At 35.5% G+C, this 26925-nt stretch overlaps 1 protein-coding gene across 10 annotated transcripts in view; it reads left to right on the top strand.

The window, feature by feature from the left end:
• The window catches only part of LOC138715449 (uncharacterized protein CG3556-like), a 125930-nt gene that overhangs the window by 69768 nt on the left and 29237 nt on the right, over window positions 1-26925 (top strand). The window contains exons 1-8 of one of the 10 annotated variants that reach the window (XM_069848363.1): window positions 291-4738; window positions 5610-5778; window positions 7115-7240; window positions 7334-8253; window positions 8335-8417; window positions 13833-13993; window positions 20443-20677; window positions 24736-24985. In XM_069848363.1, coding sequence (XP_069704464.1) covers window positions 13844-13993; window positions 20443-20677; window positions 24736-24985 — 635 coding nt within the window. In that variant the 5' untranslated portion in view covers window positions 291-4738; window positions 5610-5778; window positions 7115-7240; ... (1 more) ...; window positions 8335-8417; window positions 13833-13843. Of the gene's footprint in view, window positions 1-290; window positions 5149-5609; window positions 5779-7114; window positions 7241-7333; window positions 8254-8334; window positions 8418-9346; window positions 9535-9827; window positions 11179-13832; window positions 13994-20442; window positions 20678-24735; window positions 24986-26925 lie in introns of those variants that run through there. The other 9 variants (XM_069848362.1, XM_069848369.1, XM_069848370.1 and 6 more) reach the window with 9 other exon arrangements.

Here is a 26925-nt window from a genome sequence, read left to right as displayed (position 1 = left end):
ACTTCAAAAACATTTCACTGTTCAAATACTTTGCACTGCCACTATAAACTATAAAGCTTCACTGACAGGAACACGTTTCACTTACACTACACACTTCACTGACACAACATAATTCTTCACTGATACAACACTTCAATAACAACATATCATTTACATCCTTTAAATACTGTGTATAATTACAGTCTATTAGTAAAAGCCTTAAGCCTATTTTTAAATACATTTTTGTTTGTTGGTAAAGCCTTTAGTAAGTCTGCAGGTAAAGCATTCCAGTCCCTGTTAGTATGATTGAGAAAAGAAAACTTTCCAGTGTCCGTTCCCTGCCTTCTTTCCCTCAATTTATATGAGTGGGCGTTCCTTCAAGAGTAATTTGGCGGCTGCAACCTATTTTTTATTTCTCTCCAGGCAGGCTCACCTCTGTATGTTTTGAACAATGCGCATAATCGAATTCGCGTTCTCCTGTGCGTGAGTGTGTCCCATTTTAATGGTGAATTTTTCCGACAACACTTGAGAGCCCGTTTTTGAATCTTTTCCAGTGTCTTAATATGTTCTAATCTGTAAGGATCCCAACATGCAGCACCATATTCCATTACTGGAAGTACTAGTGATTTATATGCAATCTCTTTGGATTTATCAGAACCTTTTCTTAGTACCCTCATCACAAAGTGTAATGCGCTCCATGCTTTTCCCGCTGTGTCTGTAACGTGTTCCCCCCAGCCGAGATCGCTGCTAAATGTTATTCCGAGGTATTTACATTTGTTAACTTCCGGAATGGTTTCACCCCCTAACGTATACGATGCGACTATTTTATTTCTTTTCCTTGTAAAGCTGATGGCTTTGTTCTTTAGAGAATTTATTTTCATTTTGTTGGCTATTGCCCAATCGTTTATTCTATTGAGGTCATTCTGGAGAAGAGTAGTATCTTCATAACTTTTTATTTCCCTGTATACCATACAATCATCCGCGAATAAGCGAACCCTAGACAAGATATTAACTGGCAGATCATTTACAAAAGCCAAGAATAGAAGAGGCCCCAAGACACTCCCCTGCAGGACCCCGGAAGTAATTTCAATTGGGTTCGATAATTCCTCCCCTACCCGTACTCTCTGAGTGCGACAAGTTAAAAATTCCTTGATCCACTGGAGCACTCTGAAGTCAATCCCCGTTGATTGTAGTTTAACCAACAATATATCATGTGGGACTACATCGAATGCGCGTGAAAAGTCAGTAATCACTGCATGTACTTGGCTACTTGAATTCTATTCCGTCTTCTAAATCCTGACATACAGTTACTAATTGACTCTCACTTGAATAGCCTGCCCGAAATCCATGCTGACAGTTATGTAACCAATTTGAGTCATCCCAATGCTGCCTTAGATAAGCTGAAATCAAGTGTTCCATCTGTTTGCAAACCACAGAGGTGTGGCTGACCGGTCTGTAATTTTTTGTATCTGAGCGAGACCCTGACTTATAAATTGGCACCACTATTGCATCTTTCCAATCTCGCGGGACAATACCATTGTTAATTGATATTTCAATTATATGCAATGTCGTTTGATTACTTGGTTGATTGATATGGATATGGGAAAATGATCACTGCTCATATTATCCATTTTGATTTGCCAAGTCGCAATTGGAATGAGATTGTTTGAGAGGAAAGTGACGTCTGGTGAGCTATTTTGCTGTCCTAATTATGTCCTTTCTTATCATGAATAAAATTCCTCCACCTTCTCTTTGTAGTTGGTCTAAGTGTATGATTGTGAAACCCTGGATAGTAAATTTTGTTGGTGAGTGTAACCATGTTTCAGATATGAAAACTATGTCAGGCTCTTCTTGTATAATAAATTGTTGGAATTCTACCTTTTTGTTTTGAATGCTTCGGGCATTCCATTGGATTAGTTTAAGACCTCGAAGACCTTCTGGCATTTGAGCTGGAGTTTTTTTAGAATTTTTTTTTTTTTTTTTTTTTTTTTTTTTTTTTTTTTACTCTCATTAACATTTGGTAGAATTTGTTGGATCATTTTGTAAATTTCTAGTCTCTCATTTTCCATTTTCTTCGGCTTTTCGGGCTTTGTTTCTTGGTAGGGAGGATTTGTTCCCGCGTCCTTTGGGCATTGTGGGGTTGATGCACTACTTTTCTTGTTGGGGAGTAAGTCCTGGGTTATTGTGATTTCCTCTTTACCATATAGTTCTTTATGTTTGCCTGGTGTGGTTCGACACTGGACCTGCTTGTTGTTTTCCTCTTCGTCTACCTTCCTACTCTGGGGGAGCCCCAGTTTTGATGTAGGTGTTTCTGTGAAGTCTCTTTTTTTCCTACTTGTTTCTGGCTGTGTACTGTTTTCTACCTGTGGGCTGTGTATAGTTTGTGTGGTATATATTTTTGGTAGCTCCGGAAAGTTATCTTTATTTGTATTTGAGTTGTTCTGTATTGCAACTGCTGCGTAGGACTTGCGACCAGTTAGTAGCTGCATGGCATCATTTCGTGACATTCGTGTTTCATTTACTATCTGCAAAATTTGTGTTTCCAGCTTTTTGTTTGGACAGTTATCATCTACTAGGGTGTGAGGGCCCTGACAGTTGCTACATTTATGCAGGTGCTGCGACATCGTTCCACCGGATGTGTGTCGCCACATTTTCTGCACTTCTGTGTATTTTTACAGAATTTGGCTGGGTGTCCAAATTTGAAGCAGTTTAGGCATTGTAATATGGAAGCTTGAAAATTTTGTATTTCGTATCTGTTGCAATACAGAGTGAGGGCTTTTGGCAGAGACTGTGACCTACATGTTATTGCTACTGTTTGGGTGGGAATATATTCTACTTGCCCATCCTGGTTGATGCTCCTTTTTTTGAAACGATGGATATGCGTGATTTTTGCGCCATCTTCCATTTTGGCTGCCTGCAATATTTCCTTATCTTGAATGTTCACTTCCACTAGATGACTCGATTTTCAGCAGACGACAGGCTATAGGTGTAGCAGGGATGCCAGTATCTGCAAACGAAATGAAACTAATGTGAGGAATGTTACAACAGGTGTGCTAAACGTGAGGAATGTTACAATAAGTGTGTAGTATAATGTTACATTAGATTACATAACGTGTGTATTGCGTTATGTTAGGTTTGGTTAGGTGTGTAATGTTAGAACAGGTGTGTAGTATTTTCTGACAGGTTACAACGTTACATTTTGTACTATTCTCAGATGTTATTTTATGTTAGGTTAGGTTAGCTGAGTACTATTCTCAGACGTTAGGTTAGGTTAGGTTAGGTGTGTACTATTCTCAGACGTTAGGTTAGATTAGGTTAAGTGTGTACTATTCTCAGACGTTAGGTTAGGTTAGATTAGATTAGGTGTATAAGATTATATGAAAGGTTACGTTAGGTTAGGTTTATATTGTCGGACCATCGGATCTTGCCCCGTGAGATATGCGAACTGAACCCTAATTCCTTCTGAGCCTCGGTAATTCATTTCTCTTCCTGCATTTCTATCTCTCTCCCTTTCTCTCCCCCACTATTCACAATTTTGAGCCTCCTTGCGGGACAGTTTATTTGCACTTGCAGTCCAGTGTTGTCAACTCAACATGAATACTGCAGCACGGAGTTACAGTCTTAGGCTGTGACGCAGTGGTGAAAAAAATATTAAGCAAGTAATAGCATTTTGCGATGAAGAGAAACAAACAGGTCATCTCTTTCCTATAAATAAGGCAACAATAAAAACAGCTGCGATCACTTGTGAGACTTATTTTATTTCAATTGATTACGTATTAAAATTACTGACTTACCTAATAGTAATACAATATGTTATGTAATTTATATAGGCAAGTCATAGCGCTTAATAAAGAAAATCAGGAGAGGGAGAGTCTGTGGAGGAGATGAAAAGTTAGAATCACCAGGGAAGAACAGACCTAGAGAACCTTTAATTCTTGTAGATCATATGAACCGATGTATATTTTAAGAAAAAAGATACAAGAATTTAATACTTTGCAGTAATAAATTCCGACATTGAAGAAATTACTGAAGGTTACGAGAGAAGCAATAATTTCCAAGGTTGGAGAGAAACGCTACAGAAAGTGATTCGAAACATGCAGTTTAGGTTTAAAAAATGTCGAAATACAAGATGTATTTTGATTGAAAGAAATGATATTGTAGCATGGAGGACCAGTTATTTATGACAACGTTTGACGGAAGTGTGGCAACATCCCTATTCGGCAAGGTTCGTGGTCTGCTGTGTGATGTGGTGGGAGGAAAGCGGGTGGAATGGAGTGAGTACAGGTGTTAACTTTTTCAAGAACGATGACAGCGCTGAAGGAGCACAGATCCGATGGTCCGATAATTGTCAGCACAGCATATCTTGAGGTACTAAGATGCAACTTCAACATTTTTCCCCCATTACGTGATCACCAGCTGAAATCTAGTGTTTTTGCAGCCCCCAGGTTCACTTCACTATTGGCAACACTTACTTCAACACCCACATGTTCTAGATATCATGATAGTTAGTCATTTTGTAGTTCTTATGTTGGTACACTTGGAATTATTATACAGGCCTGTCCGCTACTCGATTTAAAATTCACTAGATTTATTCAAACGTAATATTGTGCGTGTATTTTATATCGCGATTATAATATATATAATATATTCCGGGAATTGCGAGTTGTACGTGAAGTTACTATTTCCATCACATCACATAATACTACTCTGTGGTGCAATTATTGTTATTATCAGAACTACCGGTATTGTATGTTTCTAGGTAAGTAGAAATTTTGGAGCATTACATTGCAATATTACAGTAAATTAACATATTAGAATGTTATGTTGTATTAAGATTTGCTGTTATTTAATAAGTATTAAGATATTATATTACATAGGCATACTTATATTTCGAAACCCCGCTTCTTTTCATCATGTGCTACACGTCGGGTCATCTTCGGGGCTTGCAGCCCCGAAACCCCGCTTTTTTTCATCATGTGCTACACGTCGGGTCATCTTCGGGGCTTGCAGCCCCGAAACCCCGCTTTTTTTCATCGGGTCCGCGATGTTCTCGGAGATCGTCAGTGGCCGCCATGATGTTTCGAGGTGGCGCGCGTCTCGAATGGAGCGAGACGCAGCGTGAGAACGCGAGAGAGGGAGGAGTCAGCAAGGAAAGTAGCAAGTTGCAAGGTAGGTGCGGTGGGGGTAGAGGGGAAGGTAGGGTACCGTGTTCTGGAGTTTATCCTTTTTATCATAATATAAGGTATTCTCCAGAGAAGCTACATCAAAGAAGGCATGTTTCACTGGCTTATGAGAGATGTAGGCTATATAGTGGTAAACACGTGGTTTATTAGTTTGCTGTAATAAAAACTTCCAACTATCCATTAGAATATACAGGTATCAAATGACTTTTATGTTGAAAGTATTTATAGCTCCAAACTAAAACCATGTGTTACCAGTATCATCTCACAGAAGTCAATGGAACAAAAGAAAACAGTGTCTCCTATGGTGTAGTTATTTTGGAGAATTACGTAATATAATTTTACATAACCTTACAAATATTTAGTCTAATGAAAGTGAATAAAATCAAGGTTGAAGTTTGATTAATGTGTAGTTCATATTTTAAAATGCAATAACCATTTTATTTTAAGGTTATAACATGTCCAGAAGGAAAGAGTCTGAAGAACTTATAGGCCTACATCCAGAAAGAAAAGGCTTTCGTTACAGAGCAGCTTACAATAAGCAGTGGTTAATATGTACAGACAATTGAAGGCTGAAGCAGAATAGGAAGATATCTGTCAAACCACAGCGGTTCTAATGGTAAGAATTGCAAATCTCTTGTAAGTAGGCCTACCTGTTTTTATAGATAATATTTGACAGGATCAGTACAGATCTTATTCCATAAGGATGCATCCATGATAGTGTGTTAAAAAGTATTTACACATAATTTAACATACGAAGACTTTTCTGCTGTAACCTAATCTAATGCAACTTCATTATAAACTAATGCATGTGGTTGAGTTTACATACATGCAACTGAATTTTGAAAAATTTTAAGCTTATTTAGAAATACTAGTCCCAAATAAAGTAAAGTCCCATCACTGATAACCTTTCGTACGTACAAAAATATTCTTGTTAGAAATTAAGTAAAAAAAAAAAAAAGTGTTCATTAACGCAGAAGAATATTTTTATTATTGTCCCAAGTACTTCAGTGTATTACCACAATCTTTAAGGCTATAGGAATACCGTAATTAAAAAGGAGCATATTATATGTTTACTTGTTCCAGATATAGTTACACCACAGGCATGTATGTATAAGAAGCATTAAATTGGACTCTCACTTTGAGAGGGGAACAGAGGTTAAGGGTGTTAGAGTGTAAGGTTCTTAGGAAAATATTTGGAACTAAGAGGGATGAAGTTACAGGAAAATGGAGAAAGTTACACAACGCACAACTGCAAGCATTGTCTTCTTCACCTAACATTATTAAATCCAGACGTTTGATGTGGGCAGGGTATGTAGCACGAATGAGTGAGTCCATAAATGCATAGAGTTAGTTTGAAGACCTTTGGAGAGGCCGAGACGTAGATGGGAGGATAATATTTTGAGGGAGGTGGAATATGATGCTAGGGACTGGATTAATATTGTTCAGGATAGGGACGAATGGTGGGCTTATGTGCATCAGATAATTTTTCCAAGGAAGTCATTGCAAGATTTGTATATGATAGACTGAATCGAGATGAAGAAAATTATGGCAGTAACATTTTTTTTTAAATTTTAATAAGCTAAAAGACTGTAGACTTTACTCTTATAATTACTTCTTATTTATCACTACCGGTACTATTTTCATTCCTGTTCAGGAAAAATAGTAACAGCCATGCTGGTACTGGGCCATGTAACAGGAAACTGTGATACATACTTCATTTGAAGGATCACGTTCGTCATTAAGGACAATTTTGAAGGAAATGTGGTTTAAGTAAGAGTAAGAGAAAGTAAAAATATTAATTTTAAGAGAATATGTGAGAAATATGAAAAGTGAGGGTCCAAAGTCTGTTGTTCTTCTGGATGAAACGTGGATTTTTATGAATGGCAGGCTTTATTACAAGATTTTAATATAGTAAAGGGAATAAATGTTGTAACATTATTAATTCCATGTAGGCCTATATTTCATAGACTCTGCAACACATTCATGGAGCAAACCAGTATCGTTGGTGGTAAGGTTCAAGGAGTTATGCATCGACCTGCTGTGGGAGGAAGACTGGTCATTGTACAAGATGGAACCTGGTAGTGTAACTACAATACTATTACACTATATATGGTGTAGTAACTTTTATTATATGTTCTATCTAGAATCTAAATATCTTGTGTCTTTTATAGATGCAGATTTAACTTTTTGTATCCCATTTGAAGACTGGCCAGGATTACTATGGTGCCATGAATACATTCCAGAAGTGGGTGGAGAGGTAGCTTATTGTTGGGTTAAGAAATTTAGATTCTTCGATTATTATTATGGATAATGCTTTCTACCACAATAAAATTGCAGAATAGAAACCCACAAGAAAAGGAGACCCTTTATAAAAATGTTGGCAAGTACACAACAAATTTTGAAGGCAAAGTTGAAGCCATTTATACATCACTTCAAAATGTATTTGTTTGGCTAAACCAGTGCAAAAACATAGTCATCCTGTCTGACTCCAAAGCTGCAATCCAGTCCATCAGCTCAACTACATCCCCTAAAATGGAAAAAGTAAAAGAAATTCATTGCATGGTAAAACAAATTCAAATGCTAAATAAAAAAGTGGTCTTCCAAAGGATCCCGGCCCACTGCAGACTGAACGGTAACGAGAAAGCAGATATGTTAGCAAAGAAAGGAACTTATATCGACTTAAAAACAAATTTCAAGTTCCCATATGAATCAATAAAGCGAGTCATAAAAAGAATAAGTTACAGTGAACAGGCAAAACATCAAAATTCAAAATGGAAAGAATCATTCAAAGATCCAAAACTAATTCCTGCTCTACCTCAAAAATCTGCCATGGCATTGTTTAGATTGATTACTGGTCATGATTGCCTCAGTAAACACCTCCATCGTATTGGAGTACTGAATTCACCTAAATGCTTACTGTGCACCAGAGAAGAGGACATGGAGATGGAGCACCTGGCTAATTGTGAAACTCTTAGGACATTTATGGACCTTCCATCAAAATATTGGGAAGCAAGAAGGATGATGACTTCATTGTTAAATCCAGAGCATTAGACACACACACACACACAAAAGGAGACGAGATCAGTTAATGGTAAATATAATTTCTGTAGAATCTGAGTAATGAACTTTGATGTTAAGTTGCATTATTTATGTTTAAATGTGAACTTTGTAGATATGGCTGAGACAGAATGGAGTTACCATTGCCAGACAATGCAAACAGGAATAAACGACATTTGGAAAGGTGATTCTCTAAATGTAAGTAATTCATAAGTAATTTCTCCCCCCCCCCCTAATGGTGGTTAATTGACTGTTTGTCATTCAGCCATATGAAGCGAGTTGTGTAGACCAATTTATCAACACAATCATTGCCCAAGGTGTGTCATAGGAGGCTGGTTTTCGAATACACCAGCCAGGCCATGACGGTTACCATTTTGCACGACATACAGCAGGACAAGTGCATCAGAGGCCACTAATTTAAGAAAAGTGAAAATATCTCTGATGATCAGACACTTCATATCAAAACCCACAATTTTTTTAAACAAAATATGATATGCCTACAGATAGATTGCTGTACATTCAAATACAAGGATGCTAGATGATCTCATCATTGATAAATTCAAGTTGTGTTTTTTCTGTTGCGTAGGACTTAACGATAGAGTTTCACTTCCAGGGATTAGCTATCGTGATGTTCCAAGAAGCCGGTGAGGCTTATTTTGTTGGTCTCTCAGATACACCAAGCTCTCCGACATCCATGCCATAAGGGTTAACATTTTGCACAATGACTTCCAGCTAGACTGATACATCGATGTGAGGTCTGTATTCAAGCAGGAGGTGGACATTTTGAACATCTTCTGTAATGACAATGATCTGCGGAAAGAAAAACGTTCCTGTGAATTTCAGTGTTGTGAAGGCCATGACTCGGAAATGAAGCATTTCCGGACACATGTTGTAATGAACTATTTTGATTGTCTACTTGTGGGAAATACATACCTGAAATTATGCCCCGTATTTTTTAAACACCCTGTATAAGTAAAGTACCTATTTAAGGCAGGTTGGGTGGTACCACAGCTCTCTCAGTGATCACATAGAGTTTCTACTACTCCATACTACAAAACTAAGGTAAACTAAAAGTGTTTCGTTTTAATTCTCTATACAGGCCGTACCAAAAGGAAGATTCATCAATTTCTGTGATGGGAAATTGATCTAATTCTAAAAAGGCAAAAGCCAAATCTGCAATTTTATTGCTGTTAGGTGGGCAAAAAATAGTTCCACCCAAGAAACTTCTCCAAATCCTGCTTCTACTAGTAATCTGTTTATACAGACAGCAAGCAGTAAGAAGTTGGAACCTACTACAGAAAATGTTGAAGTACCGGTAAGCCTAAAGTATAATTCAGTGTCAGACAACGTGGACTATATCTTCAATCACTCACTCTCTCTGGATTCCCTATTTTCTAATGTGTTATGCAGTAACTGTGACAAACCAGGGAAAAGCATGGGTTTTGCACCAAAGTAATAGTGAAGTGTTAGAGTTGTGGTTGTGTGTTGTGTCTCACTTATTCCAGTCCAAAAATAACTGAAAATAAACATAGGTGTAAACCATTGTTTGATGTCAATAGAAAAATTGTACAGACATTCACAACTTTTGGAAAGGGACAAGCTGCCATTGAACATTTTAGTTTAGGGATGAACATGACACATTGTGCTCATATTATAGCAGCCATTTATCAGTTATTTCTAAAGAAGCGGAAACATTTAAAGAGAATGTTTGTAATCGTGCTAGAGAAAAAGTAAAATGGGCACACTATAAATAAGACCCTGAAATTGTAGGAAAATAAATAATTTATATTGGTGTAAGTTTTGAGAGTTGGATGAAGAGAGAGTTTACAAGTAATTATGGGATAGGCTGTGTTATAGATATTCTGACAGGCTTCGTAATAGATTTTGGGATTCTCTCCAAATAAGCTTACTGCCATACATGTTTTTTGACAGCAAAAAGTCTTGGCAGTGAGAGTCCAAAATACCATTTTTGGTATATTGGGCACAAATCAAAATGTGACAGGAATTATTTAGGATCACCTCCAGCATTGGAGGTTGAGGTTGGAGAGAGGCTCTGGAAAAGATCAGAGAAACTGAGTTTCCAATACACTACATTTTTGTCAAATGGTGACTCCAAGACTGTCAACCATCTCCAGAAACTAAATGTATACAGTAATTCATATGCCATCATCAAAGAAGAGTGCCTGAACCATGTTTCTAAGAGGTTAGGTTCAGGCATAAGAAGTGAAATAAAAAATGGAAGACAATGGGTATAAATTTGGGAGGCAACACTCGGGGCAACTTGAAAGACACTACAATAGTGAAGCTAGGACAATGTTATAGGGGGGGGGGGCTATTGTATCCAATATTCCTGATGTTGTAAACATAAAGACTGCTGTTGTTGGCCACTCTGTACCATTGTAGAAGCTCAGATTCCAAGCCAGAACATGATAAGTGCCCTAAAGGAGTGAACTCTTGGTGCCTCTACAATAAAGCCAAAGGGAAGGGAGAAAAACCAAATTCCCATAAAGAAATGGTCAGTACTCCCCTTAATGACACTTGTGTGGCTAAAATACTACCTGTATACCAGAGATTGTCATCAGATACCATTTTAGCCAGATGTACAGGAGAAATAACACAAAATGCAAATGAGAGTTTGCATAGTGTCATATGGACAAAGTGCCCAAAACAAAATTTTGTGTCCAAACAAAAGTTACATCTGGCAATAATTGAAGCAGTTGCACAGTTCAACCAGAGGTCATACCAAACAGAACTCTCCAGGACACCAACACAACCTGTGTCAGAAATAAAAAAGAAAATTTGCAAACAATGAGACAGTTGCTGCCACAAACAAAGTGTTCGACATTATTTGGAGATGGAGAAACACAGAAGACAGTAGGAAAGGGTTGCCAGAATTCATAGGGAGAGCATTTTGAAGCAGAAGGAAGAAAAAACTTATGGTTCTGGTGACTTCTGATTGGTGAGTGTCAATTATTAGCATGTAATATATACAATAAACTTTAAAACTAATTTTCCGTAACTTTTTTTTCATCATTCTGGCATGTACTTTTTATAGTAAATATAATCCAATGTTCTTGAAATTTTTACAGTTGGTAGATACATTGCCCATAAACATGGCCTAGTATGGGTTTTGCCAAATTTTGATTTTGAACAATTTTATGATTTTTAAACCATTTTTATTTAATTTTAAATTACAAATTTAAAAATTAGGCCTAATTATATAGTTTTTAAAATAATAATAGTAAGACAAAATTGATGCTAGGCATTATTCTCCTGCCGTTTCTGTATAACATATTACAACTTTGTAAAATTAATTTAAATTTTTGACCCAAAAGTAACTTATGTGTTCAAATTTTTTTTTTTTTTCAAAAAGTATGTATGCAATGAAATTGAAATCTTGTGCATATACTTACAATGCATAGCCAAACATACTGTGAATATTTGATTGAAATCAGAACAATAGGAAAAAAGTTTCTTATAATGGCAGAGTGTCCCCTTAAGAAGGGTTATAATACTGATTTTAGATTATATGCAGCACATGTTTTCCGTTATTAACTTCACACTATAATCAAACAAGAAGTTAAGTTACATACCTAATGTCTTTGTTGTCTTGCTGACAGTTAAATTTTGTGTACCGATATTTTATATAATAAACCCAGACAATGTTGTATATGTTTTAACAGTGTGAAATCTTAGCCTCAACTCTACCACCCCTACTTGTCTGTTAAATTCCTCAGCGGAATGTTTGGAAAAAAGTGGAAGGCTATTCCACCAATTTAGCTGTTACCCCGTTATTCGTAAATTAAATATAACTTATGATAATTTTAGAGGTGTAACAATATTTTAGCACATGAAATCGCTCTAGTTCTCAATGAAATTATGTTCTATGGATTACAGGAAACTAATTAATTCCCAATGATTAAAGTTCACGTTAACACTTTGTTTGTTAAAAACATAAAATTACTTAGTCATACGTTAAAAAGTGTTAAAATTTTTAAAAAGGTATATTCCTTCGACAGACGGCCCGTTTCGACATGATGTCATGTCTTCTTCAGTGTCTCCTGAACTACTGGTGATCTTGAATTCTGCGATGTGCATTTGTCGATTGTAGGGGTGGGGGTATGTTGCTTTATGGTGGGGGCTGGTTGTTTGTGTATTATGACGTATCATATTAATTCCCAGTTCTGAAGAAATGACTTATAAATAATTGATGGAACAGCCCCCATATGCTCAATGCTTTTTTCTTAACGTGGAATCCTCTATATTCTCTGATACTTGCCACATGGGTAGGCTATCTTATTTCTGGCTTAATTGGGATAAAGATTTCTATGGTAAGTACATTAAATGTTATCGATCATCATGCAGCATATGATTTTGAGGCATTGCTGTTCTGTCTTCACCACTATCGCTGAGGAGACGATAGAATTGTTGACTTGTTTGGAATATCACGTACAGCAAACTCTATTCGAAATGTCTTTTGCTTTGTGATCAAGGAACTTGTAATACAGTACCGGTAGGTTTTATCCAAAACAACATGCTGCACAAAAGAATACTGTACGGTATGTTTGCTAACTTCTCACTAAATACACTTCTCAACAGTAATGGAAGTCGGCAGTCGTATTATTTCTGTCATGACCACTTGTACTGATTCTCGTAGTCACTGTGATAATAAAATTCAATAAATTATTTAAAGATTACATTGAATTCCACAAGGAAGATATAACTAATCAAAATGGTAAAGGTTTATATGGATCATTCAGTACTTCCATGCAAGGCTTATACAGAAATACCAATCAATCAATTAATCAAAGTACATTATGGCGCATGTCGGCTCCATTTCGATTTCACAAAACGCTTCCACTCTGTTCTGTCTTTTGCTAGTTCCTCCCAGTTGGTACCGTAATTCCCATTTCCATACATTCCTTCTGAATTTCATCTTTCCATCTACTTTGAGGTCTTCCCAGTGGCCTTCAGCATAAAAATTTGCATTATGTAGTCTGTTAAGTGTTTCATGTTTTCTGTTATTAGAATTGTCTATCAAAACACCAAGATATTTGAACTGATTGACTATTTCAAAAGTATAATTTTTTATTTTAAAGCTATTGGAATCCTTTTTGTTCTAGTGATTACCATATAGGCTATTTTGTTTTACTCTCGTTAATATTTAATCCAATGTTTTGTGCTTTTTCCATTAATTCAATAAATAGCTGTCTTATTTGAAGCTCATTTCTTCCTATTAATAATAAATCATCAGCATAGCCTATGCAAAAATTTTGTGTTGTCCACCCAGGTTTATTCCAGCTGGTATTAAGTCTGTCATATTATCTTCTCTAATGCTATATTAAATAAGATTGGCAAGAGAGCGTCACCTTGTTTTAATCCTGTTTGATTTACGAATTCTTCTGATATAATTCTATTTGTTACTACTTTGCTTACCGTATCTTCCATATATATCTTACATAATCTGATTAATTTCAAAGGTATTCAAAATTCGGCCATTATATTCCATACACTATATACATTCTATACAGAAATATGGTATTTGTAATTCAATTTTAGATCAGATTTCAGATTTATTTGTTTCATTCTGATTGATTGTGATGTGATTTACAGATACACTGTCTATGGTATTGCTTGCTCTCAACTGCATTGTTCGTGACCACCGAAACCGAAATCTGGACCACTACGTAAAGAAGCCAAGTCTAGGTCTGGCAGAGCAGCAACATCCTGATGGCAGCTTTGGAAACCTCCACAGCACAGCTCTGGCAGTACAGGTACAAGATCTTATTCAAACATGCAAAGCGATGGTGGATTTTGAGAGATGTGCACAAGAAAATCTCATTTCCCTTGCACACAGGTTTACAAAGATGAGTTTTTGAAGTGGTTCGTCTACATAAAGAATTAATAATCAGTCTGAAATGTAAATGATTCGTTCACTGTATCAAGTAATCACATATATCCTAATAAAATTGATTATTTTATGGCAGGTACGTGTATTTAACATTGACCATTGTATCGCCTTCACATATTGATATAAATGAGCCGTTCAGAGCAGAAGTGGTGTAAGTCAAAAATAGGTAATGAGGGTTAAAGTAAACATTCTGTAAAATACAGAGCAAAATAGCAATTAATATTCAATTTATTTAAACTGTTAATAGTCAGTGAATAGCAAGAAGGACATATTAATTGCTACTTTCCTCTGTATTTTACAGAATTTTTACTTTAAACCTCATTACCTATTCCTGACTTACACCACTTTTGCTCTGAACGGCTCAAATCTACTTGCGAAGTAATTATTTTAAAATAATAGAGCTGTGATAATTATAAATAAAAGCATATCTGATGATTTAGTGGTTACAATGCTTGCATTTCAACTCAATCCTGGAATAGGATGATTGATTTTTGGACGGAAAGATTTTTTTTTTTTTTCATTTTCATTTCATTTATTATATTCCATAAATCTTACAACGAAGTTTTAAGATGTGGAACAAGTCAAAATTTTACAATATTACAATTACAATTTTTACAGTTTTGCAATTTTCTACAATATTTTGGCGAGATGTAGTGAGATGAGGTGAGGCCCGAGAATTTGCCAAAAGATTATTTGGCATTTGCCTTATGGTTGGGGAAAACCTCAGAAAAACCCCCAACCAGGTAATCAGACCAAAGGGAGTTAAATGAAGTGAGGCCGAGGACTTGCTGTAGACCATCTGGTATCAGTCCCACTACTGGGGAAAACCTCGGAAGAAACCAACTTTCGTTGAACGAGAGAATAAATCTGTGGGCCTCATTTATATGATTAGTTGTATGAAAATGGTATTTTCCTTTGATATTGAAGACAGAATTCTATATTGGTAATATATAAAGTGTCTCAAAAACAGACCGTCGAAGTTATTGAAGGGGTTTTTTTTTTTTTTGGAAAAAAAATAACCAGAGTACAAAAACTTAAATTTTGAGGAGAAACAAAAAACTATCTGGGATGAGTGTTGTTGACACTTCAAGTATGAAATTCATCATGTCATTTCTTACGGTGTTGTAGAAACTTCGGAAAACTGAAGTACATTTATAACTTAAATTGCCTCATAGGAATACATGTGTAAATGTAGGTAACTGTAGACAATGATTGTTTTAAGAAAAAATTCTCTGTTATGGCTGAAATGTGCCTCTCCTTTAATCTTCTTTTTCTTTATTATATCCTATTTATTCTCCTTTTGTTGCTTATGTTTCTTCCATGGGGTTACTTCTGCGCCTAAAGATGAGTCCATACCTAATAGACCAATTCGCGTGTTAAAGTACTTTTCTTTGAGGTGGCTTTTGCTGTGTACATAAGCAGTACTGCCAATCTAGTACAGTTTAAAATTGTATCCATAAATGTTTGAAGATGATAGGAATGGGATATTTGTAAATGCTACCATCGTCCTGGTCAATGGCTGTGTTCACAAAAAGTGTCTGGACTATGGTTGTTTTATGAAAACCACTGAAAATTTCCACTCCTATAACATAAGACTATGGTATTTTTTTTTTTTTTTTACTAACAAATAATTCAGGATAACAGGTGGTTGTGAAACTTGAATACTCACTTTGAGAGAGGAACAGAGGTTAAAGGTGTTTGAGAATAAGGTGCTTAGGAAAATATATGTGGGCCAAGAGAGATGAAGTTACAGGAGAATGGAGAAAGTTACACAAAACAGAATTGCACGCATTGTATTCTTCACCTGACATAATTAGGAACATTGAATCCCTACGTTTGAGATGGGCAGGGCATGTAGCATGTATGGACGAATCAAGAACTGCATATAGAGTGTTAGTTGGGAGGCCGGTGGGAAAAAGATCTTTGGGGAGACCGAGACATAAGTAGGAGAATAATATTAAAATGGATTTGAGGGAGGTGGGATATGATGATAGAGAATGGATTAATCTTACTCAGGATAGGGACCGATGGTGGGCTTATGTGAGGGCGGCAATGAACCTCTGGGTTCCTTAAAAGCCATAAGTAACAAATAATTCAGTAGATGGTCGCTACAATATCCTCACCACATGCTTATTATTATCTTAAATTTGCATTTTTTTTAACTATGGTTCTCTTTTAAAAACCGTTGAATTGTAATAGTAGCCACAGGGTTAAGAAATATGCCAGTGAAAATGCCACATCCTTATTTCAAATATTTTTCAAGATTTCGTTCTCTGAATTTGTTAAACCCTGGTCCCAATAATGAAAGTTAAACAGTGTTTGAAAGACCGAAAGAAGGGCAGAGAGTATGTGTTATTTGTAGAAAAGACATTCCCTATGTTTTGTTTATTTTCACTCAAATGATTTTCACTTTTTTAATAAGTAAAATTATGCGAACTCAACCTAACTCAAGAGTGATTAAACAGATATGGAGAGCTGTTCTCTGATTACACAGCAAGTCAGAAGTTTAACAGTTCGGAGCTTGGTATAATGTATGTATGACGTACACCAACACACTACCTAATCACAAATTATGTTTAATATCTCAAGAATTACTTGAGTTCGAAGATTGAAATCTTCCACTTTTGTGTGCTTTTCTTTTTTAAATTGAACATTCCAGAAATGTTGTCGGTTTATTTTTTAGACACCCTGTATATGATCATGGTAACTTTATAAGAAAATAGTGGGAACATGATTCATAATCTGACTGAGCTACTGCACTCCATGTGTGTTGTTCTTTACAGGTTTGATGTTAAGTTCCATCATGATGTGCTCATTTCTTCTGTGATCAAATTTGGTGTGGCCTGCAATCTTTCTTATGAAACTCATTCCACAAGCTGTCATTCTGCTTATATCCTATCTTTTTAAGTCTAAGCTTCTCTTACATACTTACATAAGCCTATCAGAGGACAGATCTCGCGAGAGGCTTAAGCGAGTGTATTAATTTTTGGCCTCTGAAGGCTTCAATAGGCCTACATTGTAGATAATACCCATTGTTTTTGTGTATTTTTTAATATCATCTCCATCTTTAATGGCTAGATTATATCCCAAATGATTAAATTCATTCACCCTCTCCAGAATTTTTTGTCTGGATAAAAAATTTCACTTCGGATGGGTTATTTACTACAGAATGCCATGATTTTTGTTTTTAAGATTAAATTTTCATATTTTATTAATTACTCATTTTATGAAGATTATAAATTGAGCTTGGTAAGTCATCTTCTGAAGGTACCAATAACGCTAGATAATTCTCAAAAAGTAAAACATTAATTGTAATATTTTTGTTTATTCGTATACTGCCATAAGGTGTTTATTTCCATTTATTGATGAGTGCATATATTCATAATAAGTAAGATAGGTGATAAGCCACATCCATATCTTGATTGGTCTCCAGTCTGTTAAAATATCTTCAATTTTGATTCATATTTTGGTGGATTTGTTAGAATTTAAGAAATAAATTTAATGTTAATATACGGTACGGTATTTCAGCTGAAGAAATTAGTTTTCTCTAGGCTAATACAGAGTCTCTAGATAGACGTTTATCCGTCAGTGTGCATTCGCATGTGTTGCTGGCAGAGTCGGATATTCATATTCCCCTGAGTCAAGCACATAGATTGCTCATGCAAATTACAAACTACAATAACCACCTACCTTTGTCATAGAAGATGTTTGAAATGATCCGCCACACATCTTTCACATCTTTTAAGAAAATTTGCATTAACACGCATTAGTTCTTCTTCTGAAATGCTGAAATTTCCCTTATATTGTCGCTCAGTTGTTCCAACATATGAGGGTTATTACAATATACTTTATTTTTTAAGTTCCCCATAAATAGAAATCACATACAGTAAGATCTAGGGATCGTGCTTGCCATGTTCCCTCATTGATGGCCATATCTTCAAATATTTTCTTAAGTAATGCTAACAAGAGATCAGCTGTATGTGCCGTAGAGCAGGTTTCTTGAAAAAACACCTGTGTACAATCAATGTCAGTTAATTCATCTAAGAATGGTGTGATTATATTATCCCTGTACTTCTATGCATTCACGGTATTTTTTTTAAATACAGGCTCTGTAAGTCTGTAAGCATTCACTGTGCACCATACACCAAATTTTTGGTCATGCTATGGCATTTCTCTACAAGATCGGGTTTTTCTGCACTGTAGAATCTGTTGTTCTGTGTTGCTACATGACCATGTAAATAAAACCATGCTTCATCCAGAAAAAAATTAAATGTGGATCAATAGAGCCATTGTTAACACTGTACAACACTCAATTGCATGTGTACCTCGTTTTTTACTATGACAACGTTATTTAGTTCTTTTTAACATTCTGGTTATTGTATTATTTGTGTTTTATGTTTTGTGAACAATCTTAGATAAGGGCGGAAATAGCCATAGTTGCTGACGCGCCCTTCTTAAACCCCACTAACCACTAACCCAATTGCAGAAATTTACTCTACTCACATGATCACATGGCTGCAATTCCTGAACAAATAAGGTACATTGCTATTTTTTATTAGGCACATTAATTTCGAGATCTTACAGTGGATATTCTTGCAATACCGTATACATTTTCTATTTATGGAAGAATTAAAAAAAAAAAAAGGTAAACTATATTGGATTAACTCGCATATGTTGGAAGAACTGAAAGACAATATAAGAAGGGAAATTGCAGCAAGAAGAAGAGATAATGCGTGTTAATACAAATTTTCTTAAAAGATATGAAAGATGTGTGGCAGCACAATGAAATTATTTCCAACTTCTTCTATGACAAAGGTAGGTGGTTACTGTAATTTGTATGATAAATCCATGCACTTGACTTCAGGGGCTTCGAATACCCGACTCTGCCAGCAAACAGTGTGCTTCATGAACTTCTATTTGAAGGCTCTGTAATATTTTCAGTGATAAGACATATACCAAAGTTATACAGATGTAAATGCATTTCGAGGTATTTCAGAGTTGTTCTTTAGTCAACTGTCCGAAGACAGGTCTGAACCTTACAAGTGATACAAGAAGGCACCATTTATGAGGCAATTAGGCCTAGGCCAGGAAATAATGAAGTAGGATGGCCAGTTTCTTTCTGCCTCCATTATATACATCACCGATTAGCTACATATTACACTAATCAAACTTTAGATGCATACAAATTACAAATAATTGTTCTTTCTCCGACATATTGTCAAGTGAGTTATACTGCCTGATAATAGATGTACATATCAGCCAGAACCTCAGAAGATTATTTCAGAGTAATAGAGTAAATTTTTATTTTGCCTAGTTTGTCCATTTAAATTTAAAAACCATGTTGGGTCCGATAAGCCATACAAGTTATCAAAGATTTATTGTTAAAGCCGTCAAACATGGGAGGGGTGATGTAAATAACTGTATATTTGTGTTTATCACTATGTAATTTGATAAGTTTGACAGGATATTTTCACTAATCAACACTCAACGGTCAGATGAAAGGTACAGACTATCAGTAGAAGCGGTGGAAGGTATTGTAACAGTACAATCTAATTTGAAGAATTTTACATGTAAAGAATTTCACACCTGTTTATTGAAATACCCAAAGTTACTGAAAAACATTTCCTCTTCACAAAATACTAAAAAAAAGCAGGATATGTCTGGCAAAATCCGGACGTCTGGTCACCCTATACTGGAACATTTCGGAGTATATGAGTGTAGATATTAACAATAAAAGATTGTGTGGAGTCAGAAAAGACCCCAGGTAAATGTCGAGAGTTAATTGCCTCTTTGCCTGCCTATTGAGCATATTTATTTTTTAATTGTCCTTTATGCTTGCTTACTTTAAGTATTATAAATGCGTATACATTCGGGCTCTAGTAATAACATTTCATCATACGAGATTTTAGGCTTTCGGAGTTCATTCATCCAGTAAATCATAGACAATTATATAGCACAAATCAAAACAAATACATAAATAAAAATAATATATAAATATACTAAAAGAAATATAAAAATAGGTACATTAAAACACACACAAATGAACAATATGTGATAAGGTCTTACAAAAATTTTCTGTCTTTCAATAGAAATAGGCCTATCTATATTGATTTTCGATTTTTCCGACATTTCAGGAATAGGGTCTACTTGTAGGCTTTGTTCGTTGCATATATCACTCAATACATGGAAGAGTTTCCTACCCTGTCATTAGTTCTTGACTATCCCCAACAATTTGATAATACTGTATAGTAACAACATCAAATTGTCACATTCCTCTGTGTAGCTGACAGAAAAACTATTTTTACATTATAGGCTTTAGAGGCTGCAGATAGTGAACTTGCTGGCAATGGTGGCAACATTGGCCCAGTGCACTGGAACCGCAGCAGTGCTATAAACTACCTGGTATCACATCAAGCTCCTGATGGTTCATTTGGAGACGTGTTTACAACAACTGAAGTTGTGCTTGGCTTGGGACCACGACGACTCAGCTCTGTTAGAGACCTCAATTGTGGTAGTGGTAATTCTGCAGGAACTTTCACTGCTAGTGGTAAGAGTAACATTTAATAAACAGTCAAGTGTTTACAAGCACAAGAAAATGCAAGGATTCAAGAAATATAGAATCAAATAGATCAACCACAAATGGGTACTGGTATGAATTCAATAAAATTATATTCATATAAAATAGGCTAGGCCTAGGTACTAACTTGTATCTCTAACACTGGTAATGTTATGATAATCAACACAGGTTGATCTTTGACATCACGAACATAAAGTAGCCTACAGCATTGCTAAGTTCATCCTGTGAACAATAGTAAATAGTTCAGGAATTTCAATCCTTGTTTTAATGTCTTAATTAATATCGTTTTACATCAACCATTAAGCGAGAAGCTCTACATTACGGTTTCCCTTATATGGGAATTTTTTTTTTTATGTATCAAACATATACCCCCTAATTTTGTTTTATCATAGTTCGTCTTATGTAAAATTTTTACTTAATTGCATGGCTTTAACCCATGCCGACTTTGCTTTCAGATTTTAACTTCATTTAAATTTATTGATGATTAATGAACAAATCAATTTCGCAAGTTTTCTTTATTTTTCTTCTGACAACCATGATCTTCGTCTTGTTTGCATTTATCTTCATCCCATACTGTTCACAGTTGTCATTTAGCTCCAGTAGCATATCCCTTAGTATCGTCTCCTCTTCTACTAACAACGACATATTATCAGCAAATTTTATGCATTTTTTCTTCTTTCTCCTACTATCACCCCTTCCATGTTCTGAAAACAGTTCTTTACCAAATTCTTCAAGTAGATGTTGAACAGATAGGTGATAAAGAGCATCCTTGTCATGCTCCTCTCCCTATTTCACTTTCTTCAGACATTTCTTCTCCTATTCTGACTTTGACTTGTTGTTTCATATAATTATGTTGTTGTTGTTTTCTATTGCCAGGCATTTGACAATAAAGTCATTTGACCTCTTGCACTCCAATATTTTTCAAAGATATTATCATGGTCAGCCACTGAAGCACAGATTTTGAGGTGTTCCAAATCCATTTCCTGATTTTAATTGCACAATGGACAGTTAGGGGACAGATATATTCCAATTCTATGCAGGTGTTTGGCCAAACAGTCATCGCCTGTTGCCAATCTAAATGCAGCTGCAGATGATTTGCGTGGTAAATCGGAAAATAACTGTGGGTTATGATGCAGAGAGTTCCATTTTTTCCCTTGAGATTGTGTTATCAAATTTTGTTTGTTGAAGTCTAAGTATGTAGATTTAATAAATCTTTTCACAGAGTAATACGTAGATTTAGTAACAGTACTGCCGTTCTTTGCTAAAGCATCCTCATTCTCGTTTCCCAGGATCCACAATGGGATGGTATCCATTGGAATACAAATTTTTTTGAGTGATATTAATTGAGAGACCATTTTAGTTATTTCTGCTGTTTGAGATGAAGGTGTGTGTTTAGAGACTATTGTTAGAATAGCTGCTTTGGAATCAGACAATATAACTGCATTTTAAAATTTATTGATGTGGCATAGAAGATTCCTGAGACTCTCACTTATTGCAATGATTTCTCCATCAAAACTTGTTGTTCCATATCCAAGAGATCTATAAAGTGAGAAGAGACAGCACGTAACACCTGCACCTGCACCTTGTAAGTTTTCTTTTAAATTTGGGATGTTGATTTTCTGTTTTAATTCTTGAACCATGAATATGAAACCTTTTTGAGTTTTTAATCTACAGAGAGGGCTGTATGAATGCCAATTGTATCCTGGTAATCTGATAAGTTTTTAATTTTGAATCAGTGCTTTTTCTTCTATTGTTATTTTGATGCTGTTAATGCTAGTGAAGAATCTTATAGAATCTATTGGAGTTGTTTTGATTCCACCAGTAATGAGCCTGAGAGCTGGTTTTGAACACGTTCTATTTCGTTTATGAAAGGTGAAGTAATTAAATTTCTCGGCAGTATGTCAGCACTGGCTGTATAAACATTTTGTATGTAGTGTTCAAAGTATTTCTAGAGCATCCTCATTTCTTTCCTGCTAGTCTTTTCAGAAGGGAGAATCTTTTTTGAGCTTTTTCAGAAATATATTTCAAATGGTTGCTCCATGTTAACTTACTGTCGAAGTAGACTGGAACAGAATAAAACAGATTGCAATGAAAGGGAAGGAAAAAAAATTGAAATTATTTTAAGTAGTAGTAGTAGTAGTAATAGAATGCTAGTAAAAATCATCAGTAATAATGAATTTGGAGGAGAAATGTGTGTAATCATTATATTTTACTATAATAATAATAATAATAATAATAATAATAATCCATGGTGCTACAGCCCGTGAAGGGCCTAGACTGACCAGCTGGCTGCTGGCCTTACCCCCACATGCCGAAGCAGAGGTGGACGATCATCCAACCAGAATAGAGGTATCGTGTGGTTAGCACGATGATCCCCCCCCCCCCCAGCTGTTATAGCTGGTATTTGCAACCCCATTTCGCTACCCATCGTAACTCCCCAAGTGCATCATGATGTTATATTTTACTATACTCTGTTGTATAGCTTAGACAGTGGCAATTAACTCTAGAAACACGATTTGTCTTTTGTTCCAAGGACAAAATGATATGTCAAAAATGACTTTAAAGATATGCATATCATTTTATTCATTATTTTCACTATAAAATTATAAGCTTCATTTGTTCTGAGACTTTCCCTAGTCCTGTCAGAAAATTTTCATCTATAATCTTTTCGCTGTAAGAAAAATCCTAATGTAAACAATACCACGTGACTGAAGTGAGGCTTCATTGGCCGCTGTTTCGCGCCATAGATTCTCATTACGTGTTCCCGCCTACTGTTGTACATTCTGTTAATGTTAAACATTTCCCGTTACTCGGCAAGTAGACCTAACCTCACTTCTATGCATTCGTTTGCTTAGGAAACATTTACTTTATATTTACTGTAATTAAATTATTTTAAACTTACGTGTACGGTCAATCGCTGTCGGACAAAGGAGTTATTCCTTCCAAATCGGAGTCGTCAGAACTATCGTCGGCAGGATTTATGACGAGACGGTCTACAACAGCGTCAGTTATCCCTTCCAGCTGGAACATGCGGTCTTCCTCCTTTATCACGTGTTGGATTGCACCTTGCCACCTCTCGGCTGTCAGTTCAGATAAACCTGAGACTAACAATTCTCGAACTTCAGGTAACTTGAAGGTTTTATTATTCCTTGCTACGAAACCTTTTACCTGACTCCACACGAGTTCAATGGCATGTAAGACCTGGTGTTCTTAATTCACCTGTTTCTTCTTTTTCTTTCCGCGCCATTAATATGCTGGACACGGACACTCTGGTAAATTCAGACGTTAGCCTAATGACGCGATCTGCTTAATAGGTAACGTTGGATTCAACTCACTTAACTTATTATATACATTTAAAACTATTTGTTTTTCTCCGCTTTTGAGAGATTTTCCACTCTTATGTTTAATAACAGAAGCCATACTTCAGTACCACGTGCTTACGTGAACTACGAGCTCAAGTGACGCCAGCTTGTTACAAGAACAGACTACCTCGGTATTACTGTTGGTATTCATCCGCGTCCATAGTACATAACAAAATATAAAAGTAACTTTTCTTTTACATATTGTTTCACATGAGTGAAGTTATATGTTTCATCGTGTTTAACAACTAGAATTCAATTTTTTATTTTCAAATAATACAAGATTGTGGTTTCCAAATACGGACTATATTTTCCTGCGTCGTGCGAGTGTTTCAACTGGTAGCCAATCACGATATGACAGCCACGTGCTTATGTTTACATGAGGATTTTTCTTACAGCGAAAACAGTATAGGAATTAGAATATTTTTCGTATATTAATAGTTCCGCCAACACAAAATTGTGGTCGTCTTCGGAGTGGTATTTATTTATTATTCTGTACTTTATTAATTTCTCTTCTTTTATTAGTTTGCATATGTTATGTTTATTATTCTTTAGGTAGATTATATGAATTATATGTAACGTAGAAACAAAACTGTACAAATAATCAAAATGTTTAATTCATGGAAAATCAAAACAACACTCATATTTGATAAATCTTTGCTCTTCCAGTAGCTAAACTCCAGCCGTCTACAGCAACAACACTTCCTCCTACTGCTGTGGCAAATGCGGATTCAAATTTGACAGTGAAAGGCACGACTCCTCGACAAAATCCTAAAGGAGATGACCTTGCAACTGTGACATATACATTATGGGTTGGAACAAACGTGACAGAGAATTTCACCATTAGTGTGACAGCTGAGAAGAATTCGACTTTTTATCACATAATGCAAATAGCTGCAGAACAAGATTCCCACTATGTGTGAGTAGGCCTATCATTTGTTACCACTACTGAAACATAGATACCCACATTCTGATGCCTCCAGATATGGACTGTATAGACCCTCCTGAATTCCGATATTCTCAAACACATTACTTTTGATAATTATTCACTTCATTTAAATATCGAAGTACCTAGTGGGGGACCAAATTCACATCGATAAAAAAGATGGCACAAAGGTTCAAAATAATCACATCAATCAAACTCCTGTATCTTCTCATGAGGAGCATAGGGCATTCACAAAGTGCCTCCATCAGACCCTATTTGTAGCCAACTTCTTCACTTTGCTCCATGTTTTTACCCTCCCTAGCAATTTCCTCAAAAACTGTTCTCTTCCATGTATTTTTTGGCCTTTCTCTTGTTCTACTACCCTGGGGGTTCCAATCCAAAGACATTCTTTCTACTGCTCCATCTTCTTTCCTGATTGCGTGCCCTATCCAATTCCACTTTCGTCTTTTGATTTCTATTGTGATTTCTTTCTGATTTGTTATCTTCCATAGTTCTGAGTTTGTGATTATATCTGGCCATCTAATTTTTAAGATTCTTCGTAAACATCTATTAACAAATGTTTGCAGTTTATTTTCTATAATTTTACTTGTTTTCCATGTCTCACAGCCATATACTGTTAAAGATTTTAATTTTTGTAGATCTAGATATAATATAAGATTTCCATATTGGGTACAACTGGACAAATGCACTATTTGCATTTTTTATTCGGTTCTTTACATCCTCAAAGGCTCCACCATCCTTGTCAATTATACTACCCAAATATTTAAATTCTTGAACAATATCAGTGTTATTATTATTTATTATAAATTTATCTGTCTTTTTTACTATTTAATCGCAAAGGTTCGAAAAGGAGGACATTATTTGAAAAAAAGAGGACAGAAAATATGTATTTAGACTTACGCTTATTATACTTATTATGTCAGTATCTATTTTATTACAAAATATTTACAGTACAGATTTAGGCTTATATCATACTTAGAAGTATATTAATATCTATTTCATTACAAAATAATTATGAAAAAACTTAATAATAATGTTTTTACAGTTAGCTACATATGAAAGTCAACGGAAATATAATTGAATAGCTTATTTTGGAAACATAACATGTGACATTTTCGCGTATCGGTATGTTACTTTTTTTAACCAGAGTGCTCTAAGAGACTTATGACAAAACTTGATAATATAAAATGATTTTACAGTTAACTACATCAATGACGTTATAGTTACCTACCTAGACGCACAGTGAACGCTGCTGTGCTGTACAAAATTGAAACCCTTCGCACATAGACATCATTGTGGCAAGTGTGGCATTTAACAGATGATAGTAATAGTGACTGTGAGTATATCCAGTGTGCATTTGATGAATCTATCATAATGATGAATTTTTGTAAGGCTTATAACTGCACAAATCGCTTCAGGAAAGACTACAGCGTCACTTTTCTTGCGTAAATAACGATATTTAAATGCATCTAATAGTTTAAGGTGCAATTAATGCAATCAGTAAACAGCACTTCTATGTAGATTGAATTATTCTATTAGCTTACACTAAAACTATTTCGGCAAACATATTGTGCTATTTTTTAATATGATACAAACATTATTATAAAATGTGTTATTTCTAGCTTTCCCCCTAAAAAAAAAGCAGAACTATTGTTGCGATTGGTTATCTGCCATTAGAAGAGATAATTTTATTCGAACAAATTATCACAACATAAATTGTATTTTGAACATTTCACAGAAGATTGCTTCCGGAAATCTGGCTTGTAAAAGAAAATGTGACAGATTGTTTAGTAAACTGTCCGAAGACAGGTCGTGATACCAAGACGGCTCCACTTATAAGGTAACTAGGTCAGGACATCATGGGGTGGGTGGCCAGTTCATTTTCCCCTCCATTGCATACATCGCCGACTAGC

The sequence above is a fragment of the Periplaneta americana genome, chromosome 15 (genome assembly GCF_040183065.1).
Source record: "Periplaneta americana isolate PAMFEO1 chromosome 15, P.americana_PAMFEO1_priV1, whole genome shotgun sequence".
Classification (NCBI taxonomy): domain Eukaryota; kingdom Metazoa; phylum Arthropoda; class Insecta; order Blattodea; family Blattidae; genus Periplaneta; species Periplaneta americana.
This window is presented reverse-complemented; position numbering and strand designations above follow the sequence as displayed.